The 10,049-nt window shown below is 56.1% G+C and overlaps 1 protein-coding gene across 1 annotated transcript in view; it reads right to left on the bottom strand.

Moving 5' to 3' along the window:
- The window catches only part of COL27A1 (collagen type XXVII alpha 1), a 143,710-nt gene that overhangs the window by 4,946 nt on the left and 128,715 nt on the right, over positions 1 to 10,049 (bottom strand). The window contains 13 exon segments of the mRNA XM_015567140.1: positions 614 to 782; positions 1,646 to 1,711; positions 3,734 to 3,760; positions 4,138 to 4,173; positions 4,378 to 4,395; positions 4,513 to 4,548; positions 4,706 to 4,759; positions 5,132 to 5,194; positions 5,653 to 5,706; positions 7,417 to 7,524; positions 8,678 to 8,785; positions 9,241 to 9,348; positions 9,431 to 9,484. Coding sequence (XP_015422626.1) covers positions 614 to 782; positions 1,646 to 1,711; positions 3,734 to 3,760; positions 4,138 to 4,173; positions 4,378 to 4,395; positions 4,513 to 4,548; positions 4,706 to 4,759; positions 5,132 to 5,194; positions 5,653 to 5,706; positions 7,417 to 7,524; positions 8,678 to 8,785; positions 9,241 to 9,348; positions 9,431 to 9,484 — 901 coding nt within the window.

Raw genomic sequence — 10,049 nt, 5'->3', positions numbered from 1 at the left:
CAACCCCTCTGCACCTGCCCCAACCCCTCTGCACCTGACCCCACTCCTGCTGGCTCCGGGTTCCCCCATTGAGCGTCTGAGGGAGCCACAGGTGTTGCAGCGAAAGAGTGGGACACCCGGCCACTGGCCGCCTGCTCGGGCAGCGAATGGAAGGGTGCTCAGGGCGGGGCGGTGGCTGCCCAGCTCACAGGGCCTACATTCGAATCAGGTCTGCCTGCCTCCAAAGCCATGGTCCTTCCAGGGGCCACATTAGCTCACAGACAGAAGGGAATCGGATGAGGTGCGGAGCCCCCTCCCATCCCGGCCTGTCCCGGCCCTCGGGGCTTTTCCTGCCAAGGCTCTGGCCTCCCACTGACATGACGGTCCCTGCTTGACACCTGTAGGCTCCGGAAGGATGGGACCCTCCTCGGGGGACCCACTTCACCCCGAGGTCCTTCTGAAGCACAAGACCTGGCACCGGGGCTCAGCGACTGCTGGTTGAGTAAGTGACTGGCCATGTGCCATCTCTCTGAGGACAGAAACTCGGCCCTGCTCCCTCTGGGTCCCCTCTGCCCGTCCCACCCCGCCCCACCCGGGGCAGGAAGTGCTCTCCTCAGACCACAGGCCCCCGTACCATCTGCCATCTTCTGCTCGCAGTCCATGAGGTCCCGGCAGACCCGGGCGGGGTTCTCTTTGGTGCCCAGGGGCGTCTTAATGCTCTGGATGAGGTGGCTGAGGTAGTGTAAGGTTTTAAAGATCTCCCCTCCCTGGTCCAGCACCAGCCGGTCCGGATGGCTGGAAACCTGCCGTGAGGAGAGAGCCATCAGCCCCTTGAGGTCCTGGCTCAGCCCGAGGTCAGAGCCTCCACAGCCCCAGGGGCATGGTTGGAGCAGGCGTTGGGTCTACAATACTTAGATAAAGAAATTGGGGTCCAGGGATGGACTGGGGGTGGGGTAAGTGCTGCCATGGGGGCTTAGAGGCTCGAGAGGAGCGGTGGGCAGGTGTCCATGAGCAAGGCAGCCAGGTGTGTGGAACGCTGGGAATGGCCCCAAATCCTTCCAGAGGGGGTTGGTGGAGGTCTTCCCCAGACCCTCGTACCCCCCATGAAGGAAAATAATGGGCTCATCCATGCTGCCCTTTGCCCTGGATTGTGAGCCCCCAGAGAGTAGGACAAATGGAAATGCAGGCAGGAGGTCTGAGCTGGCGGGCGTGGGGGTGAGTCCCCCATTGGGAAGGAGGCAAGACAGCAGGGGGCACTCCTGACGGGGTCTCACTAGAGGGCACCGAGCGCCTTCCCAGCCCGGAGTCCCGGAGTTGAGGTGACCCCAGGCCGGGGGCTTGGCTGAGCCCTGTGGGATGGCTGCGAGCTTCCTGCTCCGGGCAGACTGTGGCCTGAGCCGTGGGAAGCTGCTGTGGGCGCTGGGCCAGCAGGAACACCGACACCCCGCGAGGGCTGAGGAGGAAAAAGGGCTCGGGGACTGGCTGTGTGACCGTGGCGGTGTCGCCAGCTACTCCCGGCCTCAGCCACGCCCCCCCACCTGCGGTTGTGAGATGCCCACTGGGGCTGTGAAGGGCTCGGTGCAGGCCGCGTGGGTGGGGCAAGGGCCACACATTATTTCCGTTTCCCCCGGGAAAGAATCCCTCGTGGCAGGGCTCCTGCTGGTACCTCTGCTCTCAGTGCTCCATTAGTGTCCATCCACGTCTGGAAAGCTGCCCCAAGGTCATCTTGTTGCTGTGCAGGGAGAAGACGGGGTGTGCATCCTGGACCCCCAGGGTCTGAGCGCCCACTCTCCACCCCACCCTAGCAGCAAGGTCCTGGCTAAGGCACAGGCCCTCCGTGGAACTCTGTCCTTCCTCCCCAGGCAAAGGGAGTCTGGCCCTTCCATGCCCTTCCCTGAGGCACTTTGTAGCTCATCGCCCTCAGGATTAAGTCCAAACTCCTCAGCATGATTACAAGACCCGGCCTGAGTGCTGTGGCCTCTGGCCCGCCTCTCTCCCACATCTATTCTGTGCACAACACACTACCATACTTCTAAGCCCTAAAGGCCATGCTTTATCTAGCCACAGGACCTTTGCACATGCTGCTCCCATCCCTGGAATACTCTTCCTCCCTCCAATGCTCCATCTGGCTCCCTCCTATTCCAGTGGTTCTCAGCCAGGGGCAATGATGCCCCCTAGTGGACATTTGACAACACCTGGAGACAGTTTTGGCTGCCACAATGGGAGGGTGGAGGGTGTTACTGGCATCTAGTGAGTAGAAGCCAAGGATGCTGCTAAACATCATACAATGCCCAGGACAGCCACTTCAGCACAGAGTCATCTAGTCCCAATGTCAGCAGTCCTGCCCTCCCCTCACCCTACAGATGTCAGCTGCAGTGGGAACACTTTCCTAATGCTTCCGCCCCTTCCTCTATGTCCCCACAGCCCCTGGTTTCTCTATTGGCTCGCACTGTGATTGTCTAACATACACTTGGACGTCCGAGGCTCGCCCCGGGCTTGCCAGAAGCACAAATGCCATCTTGCTGTGAAGACAGCGAGGGGCAGAATCTGAAGCCCAGGATTGGGGTCCGGTGTGGGGGCTCTGGAGCTAGTACTTCTCAAGTTCAAATCCCAGCCTTGCTACTTATCAACTGTATAATCTAGGGCAAGTTGCTTAACCTCTCTGCCTCAGTTATCTCATCTTGGAAATGGGCATGCTAATAACACTAATAATGAAGTGTTGAGAGGAATAAATGAGTTAATACAGTGGGGCCTTGACTTACGAGTGCCCCGACTAACGAGTTTTTCGAGATACGAGCTGTCTCTCGGCCGATTTTTTGCTTTGAGTTGCGAGCTAAAATTCGGGTTACGAGCCAGCTTCAGATACCCCACCGCTAGTTGGCGCAGCGAACGTCACAGTGAACGCCACAACATCAGCCCAGCATCACGTGTCTCACTCGTTCACTTTTTGATTTGACATACAAGTCATCTGAGTTACGAGCTCCGTCACGGAACGAATTAAACTCGTAAGTCAAGGCCCCACTGCATATGAAAAGCACTTCTAACTAATGGTGCCTGGCATATAACACGCATTCAATTGATTAAAACTATTAAAAAATTCAAAATCCTCTCATTTTTTTGAGGGAAGTGGTTTTCCTGGATCTCTGTGCTCTGACTTCCTATTGATGAGACGGATTAGCGGAAGGTCCAGGGAGAGGCCAAGGAGAAGCTGAGGTGAGAAAGATCAGAGACTCCTAGTGGCTCGGGGCCCCAGGGTTCTGCTCCATTCAGTCTTTCCCCCGGGCCACTTCCCGGTCCTGTGAGGGCCTGAATCTAACAGTCACTCGGAGCAGCAGCGGTAAAAGAAGGAGGACTCATGAGAGGGCTTGGGAGGGGGTCAAGCTTTCAGACAGACCGAGTCCCCACCAGAGAGGCACACAGGGCCCCCAACCTGCTCTCTCTTGGGACTCAGAATCTGATATAGGAGAATCCTCAGCAATCAGCCGATCTGTACCAAGTGTGCCACCAGGACCCAGGAGCCGGTGGCTGGAGTGCCTTCTTGGGGTCACAGTCAGTGCCACATCCCTGCTAAAGTCTGGGTTTCCTGCCTCTGTGGCTTCAGGGCCCAGGGTCCAATAAGGAATGACCAAAGGACACAGGCATCCCCAGGCCCAGCTGAGGGTTCCAGCCGCTGTGGCCAGAACCAGGTCAGCTGCCAACCCACCCTTCCCCAGGCCTTCCCCAGGAAGACAAAAGAGAATGCGCTCTGACTTACAAAGTGGATAGGTCTCCCTGGAGGACCCTGCAAAAGAAGAGGCCGGGTCAGCATTTGACAGGGACTCGGGGCTAGATTCTGGGGACTGTCAGGAGATTACAGGGGCTGTCAGGGCATGAGAGGACCCACCGGGCTGGCCTACACTCCCCCGGAGGCCTGGCCCCACCGGGCTGGCCTACACTCCCCCGGAGGCCTGGCCCCATCGGGCTGGTCTATACTCCCCTGGAGGCCTGGCCCCACAGGCTGGTCTGTTCTCCCCTAGAGTCTGTGCAGTACAAGAAGCTCATGAGTCTTACAAAGTCAGAACCAAGACAAGCGCTTGCCACCAAATCCTTTGGTCTTCTTCAAAGGAACCCCACGCCCGGCCCCAGAGTCCAATGGGCACCGAGCACGCAGTTACCTACCGGTGGGCCTGGTCGCCCTCTGGGGCCAGGAGGACCCTGGAGGAAGAGGAGAACAGTGAGGCCCTGGTCAAATGCCTTCCATCTTTCCCCACCCGGGGCTCCTGGAGCCGACCTAAGACCCAGGGACAATGGTGACCCTGGCATCGACGGGTACAGATGGGATGACTGGGGCCCAGGAACCCAGAGTGCCTGCCCAGTCCCACTCCCCCACCCAGCAGCCCACACACCCAGCCCACTCACCCTCGGACCTTGCAATCCCTGGATGGAGAGAGAAGCGGGAGAGAGAGTTAGGAGACCTGGCTGAGCCGTGCTCACAACCCCAGAAAATCTCCCCGCCCCCATCCCTGTAGCCCGGCCCCCAGCCCATCCACTCACCATGTTCCCTTGGCTGCCTTTGTCGCCCTTTGGACCCTGCAATAAACAATGGCCCCATGAGAGAGGGCTCAGAGGGAAGCCCCATTTCCCAGATGGGGAAACTGAGGCCCAAGCTAGCCCTGGGTAACAGAGACAATCTGGAAGCAGGAAGGCAAGGGGAACCAGCAGTCTTTGGCCAACCTCCTGCACATACCGGGCGTCCTGAAGGTCCCAAGATCCCAAGGGGCCCGATGATGCCTTCTTTTCCCTAAAGAGAGAGAAAGGCTTGTGTGTCCTTGTCCCAGGGACCGGGGAATAGTCACACGACAGGAGGGTAAAGGGCACTGTGCGTGTCCCAAGGGAACAGAATGGAGACTTCCTTGGACAAAGGCCAGGCCATGCACCTCCTGAGCCATGTTCCTTGGGGTGGGCTACACAAGTGGGGTGAGGGGAGCGGGTGAAAGCGGGGGGGTGGGGGGGGTGGCAGCCCAGCTGGCAGGAATGGCATAGGTAAAGGTGCGGAAGTGGAAAGGAAGGCTGTGGGCAGAGGGGCTTAAGGCTGAAGGAGCCCAGCTGATGGCTGGCCAGCCTTAGACTTGGGGCCACTATCCCTGCTGGGACAGAGAGGGAGGGGACTCACCATCAAGCCAGGAGGCCCCCGAGGCCCCTGGATGCCTTTGAAGCCGATGTCTCCAGGGGGGCCCTGCGGGAGAAAGAAGAAGTCTGTCTGTGTCCAGTGGCCACTCAGGGGCCCCAGCAGCTTCCCCAACCCCTGGGGTCTGGCCAACCTTTGGCCTCTCTGTCAAAGTAACAAAGTCCACAATTATGAAGTAGGTACCGGTGTGCAGGCTCAGGGCTGTGTGGTGTATGTCTCTGGTCTTACTTAATTGTTACAACAACCCTCTCCTGTTGTTATGCCCATTTTTCAGATGAGGAAACTGAGGCTTGGGGAGACCAAGTGACTGGCCGGAGGTACACAGCTGGTAAATGGTGGAACTGGGCTCAGAACCCAGGTTGGCTGGGATGTGAGTCCCTGGGACAGGATGTGCATGCTTGGTTCTGGCCGTGTAAATGCTCGAGAAAAGCTTGTTGGCAGAATAAATGAACAAGCAGGTAGATGGACGGGGCCCCAACAGGAACAATGTGGAGTGGGATCTGTACCTTGGGTCCGAAGAGGCCAGCCATTCCTGGGAAGCCCATCTGGCCAGAGTCACCCTGTGGGGAGAACAGGATGAGATGGCGTGAGTGGGGCCAGGACAAGGGTGCCTAGCCGGTCACCCGGGACCCCTGGGCCTGCCTTTTCCCAGGGACATCAGCCACTCTATCGTGAGATGACCAGATGCATATGAACAGTTCACAAACTAGGAACCAGGTCAACCTGGGTTCCCGGGGGGAAGAGCCTGTGCCCTCTGTCAGATGAGAAAGCGGATGCCAGCTCAGGGATTCCACGGGGAACTCTCCAGAACACCCAGCATCTCCTGTCCCAGGCCTTCCAGGAAGAGAACGGAAGGACCCACACGCCATTCCCAACCCATACAAGGAATGACCCCCTAAAAGGACCCAATAGCTGGGGGCCTGCTCTGTGCCAGGCACTGTGCGTGCACCGTCATACATGCATGTCCCACACCAGCCTGGCTCAGAGAGGGCAAGAACTTGGTTCAAAGTCACACAGCCATTATGTTGGGGAATGCATTGGCTCCAGGTCAGGAGGGAACGATTCCAGAGGCCTGGAGTATCTGGTAGGTGTCTGCTTAGCTTTTAAAGAGATTGCCCAACTGTTTCCCAAAGCCGGTTTCCCCATTTACATTCCTATGAGAGTTCCAGTTGCTCCACAGCCTTGCCACCACCTGGCATGGTCAGTCTTTTAAAATGTTCACCATTCTCACAGGTGTGTAGTAGCGTCTCATTGCGGTTTTAACGAGCATTTGCCTGATTAATAATATTGATCTTTTTTCCATAGGTACTTTTTTGCCATATGCATATCTCTTTTAATATGCGTATTCAAATATTTTGCCCAGCTTTTTAATTGACCTGCTTCTTTCCGTTTTATTGAGTTTTGAGAGTTCTTTATATACTCGAGATATAAATCCTTTATCAGACATAGGATTTGTGCTCCTCTTAGTCCGTGGCCTGTATGTTCTCTAAATAATGCCCGTTGAGGGGCAAAAGTTTTAATGAAGTCAAATTGATAAAATTTTCTTTTATGCATCGTGCACTATTCTTTTTATATATTCTTAGATTCATTTCTCTACAATTATATTGAGTTGCCTGGGCTGGGTGGCCGAGGTTGCAGGTTTGATCGCCAGGGTCAGGCCACATATAAGAATCAACCAATGAATACATAAATAAGTGGAACCATAAATCAATGTCACTCTCACGCTTTCCCTAAAAATAATTAATAAACGTTTTTTAATTGTATTGAGAATTTTTGTATCTATTTACGAGGTATATTGGTCGGTAGCTTTCTTTCTTTGTAATTTCTTGTCTGACATCAGGGTAACGTTAGCCTCCCAGAATGTACTGGGAAGTATTCCTCTTTTGGGAAGAGTTTATGTAGACTTGGTATCATCTCTTCCGTCCATGTTTACTAGAACTCACCAGTGAGGTCACCTGAGCCCAGGGTTTTCTTTGAGGGAAGCTTTTAAATGACAGATTCAATTTCTTTCCTGGATGTTAGGCTCTTTATCTGGTTGTGATCCATCTCTCCTCATTCTGAAGGGACCACTCAGATCTCATCTCTCAGCCTCCTCCCGCCCCCTCTGCTCAGGGGAGGAGAGTGGCAGCTGGGACCCCGGGAGTGTGCTGCTCTGCCCCGTCACAGAGCAGGCAGGTGGCTCCTGGGTCTGTGTGCGCACACGTGTGAGCGTCAGTATTTGTGTGTGCAGGTGAGCGAGCGAACGTGTGTATTTCCTGGGGTTCACTCACCGGCTGGCCTTTGGATCCAGGCTCCCCCTGGCTCCCAGGAAGACCTGTTCCGCCCTCTGTCCCCCGCTTTCCAGGGGGACCCAGCTGCCCAGGTAGTCCGCTTTCACCCTTTAGAAAACAGACCAAAATGAGCAGTCACAGGGGGAAAGGGTTCCAGGTGGTTCCAGGGGAACGGAAGGGGGAACCTGGGAGACAGCACAGTGACTCCACAGGGTCAGCTGAGACCTCAGAATGGTGGGGCTCACCTGTGGCTGGGTGGGGCCTCAGAACTCCAGCCTCCTTAAGGGGAGAGTCAGCCTCTTGACTCTGGCGCTCCCCTCACTCTCCACACGGCCTCTCTTCTCTATTCTTTCTTCCCAACAGACCATGCAGGTCCCACCCGCACACCTGCACTCACACTGCTCCTCCTGCCTGAAGACCACCTCCCTCCTCTCCTTTAAACCCTCCCTGGGCCAAGGCCCCTACTCCCCCTGCCTGCTGTCCTCTCTCCCCAACTAAACCTTGAGCTCAGGAAGGGCGAGAGCCATGCCTGACTCACTCATCGCAATCTTCCTTCCTATCTAGCCCTGGGCTAATACTGACTTTTTTTTTCCAATACCTCAAGGAAGCTTTTTAAAAAGATGCCTTAGAGGAGGGTCCCAGTGCAAACAACATCGATTGTTCTACAAAGGCCCACAAGAGGGCGCCCATGGACAACTCAACAACCAGTTAAAGCAGTGGTTCTCAACCTTCCTAAGGCCGCGACCCTTCAATACAGTTCCTCATGTTGTGGTGACCCCCAACCATAAAATTATTTTCGTTGCTACTTCATAACTGTCATTTTGCTACTGTTATAAATCGTCATGTAAATATCTGATATGCAGGATGTATTTTCATTGTTACAAATTGAACATCATTAAAGCATAGTGATTAACCACAAAAACAATATGTAATTATATATGTGTTTTCCGATGGTCTTAGGCTCCCCCTGTGAAAGGGTCATTAGACCCCCAAAGGGGTCGCAACCCACAGGTCGAGAACCGCTGAGTTAAAGGACCAGGGCCAGGGAGAGGGCAATGTTTATAGCTGCCTGAACACACTATCCTTTAGGTTAGGTGGAAGCTTGGTCAGGAGCCCCTGGGAAAGGTTGGCAATGTGCACTCCATTCTCACCCAGGCCCTGGGACATGGGTGCCCATGTCGGCATTATAGTCAAAATCGTTATAGTTAGAACCACGGCAGAAAGGGTGAAGGGGTGGTAAGTGTGTTAGTAAGTGCCTGACCTTGAATCCTGGGGGTCCCTGTGCTCCAGGCAAGCCGGCCACACCTGGGTTTCCTCTCTTCCCAGCAGGACCCATGGGGCCAGGAGTCCCATCAGTTCCTTGCTCCCCCTGGAAAGAAAGAGGGCAAGGAAGATCCCTCATGTTTCAGGAGAGGCAGCCGAGGAGGTGGGGTGGCTCAAAGCCTGGGGGGACTCGAGGGGGAGCTGGAGGCAGGGAGGTCAAACTCCAGCATGGAGGTCACACCCCCTCTGTGTAAACATGGCTGGACCAGAGGGCTAGAGGAACTGAGGACTTCAGCGTAGGGAAGGGGAGGGATCTTAAAGGCCAGAAGCTCATCCACTGGGCACGGGATGCCTTCCGGGTGCTGGCATGGAGGAGAGATGTCAGGAGGGCCACACTCCCAGGTCTCCAGGGATGAGGCCATTGCTCACACGGGGAACTTCTGGGTATGTGGGTTCTGCCCTGCTCCTCAAGCTCCATGGCCATGGCCTATGGCAACATCCCCCCGCCCCGCCCCCATACACACACCTCATCTCAAATGGAGATGCCCAAGTCCTGCTCACCTGCTGTCCCGGTCGACCATCCCTGCCTGGAAGCCCATCTGGTCCAGCGACACCTTCAGGGCCCTGTCTCCCCACCACGCCCCGGGGCCCCGGCAGCCCCTGCAGGCCCTGGGGGTACACAAGAAGCGTTTGAGGGTTTCTGGGGAGGGAAGGGCGGTGGGTGGGAGAGGCGAGGCTGTGGGTCACTCACCTGGATCCCCCTCCGTCCGGGTGCCCCGGCCTTGCCTTGCTTTCCCTTTGGTCCCTGAAAAACCAAGGGGCACCTGATGGCGGTTGCCTGGAGGTGCAGAACCCCAGGAGCTCTGGAAGCAGGGCCCTGAGAGGATCATGGGCCCAGCCCCTCCACCTCTCGGACCTCAGCATCTGAATCTGCAAATGGGCCCGAGTGCCTGGCCCGGAGGCCCAGGGGCAGAGCTGGCCTTGGACCCTGCTCTGGGCCTGTCTCTCGCTGGTCCCTGCTGCAGGGGCTCTGGGCCTTGGCAGCTTCCTGGTGGGAGCCTGAGCGCCTCGGGCTTTGCAAAAAGCCCCGTGTGTTGGGATGGGGCCGTGAGACCACATCTAAAGGCCTGGCCTGGCGCCAGCACTGATAACCCCCTCCAGGGGTTGTGTATTGTTCATGGTTTATGGCCTCTGTAAAATGGGAGTATTCAGGTAAACAGGTCTTATAAGACCAGATAATTAAGGAAGGGGCAGTGACTAGACTATAGGCTAACAGGAATGTGCATTAGGGATACTGATTAACTAGGTACAGAGTCAGGCTTCTAGGCCAGCCTTCACTTTCCCCTCTACCAGCCCCCGCCCCCCCCGCC

Source organism: Myotis davidii, unplaced genomic scaffold (genome assembly GCF_000327345.1).
Source record: "Myotis davidii unplaced genomic scaffold, ASM32734v1 scaffold142, whole genome shotgun sequence".
In the NCBI taxonomy this organism is placed as follows: Eukaryota; Metazoa; Chordata; class Mammalia; order Chiroptera; family Vespertilionidae; genus Myotis; species Myotis davidii.
The sequence above is the reverse complement of the archived record's forward strand: the minus strand, read 5'-3'. Positions and strand labels throughout refer to the sequence as shown.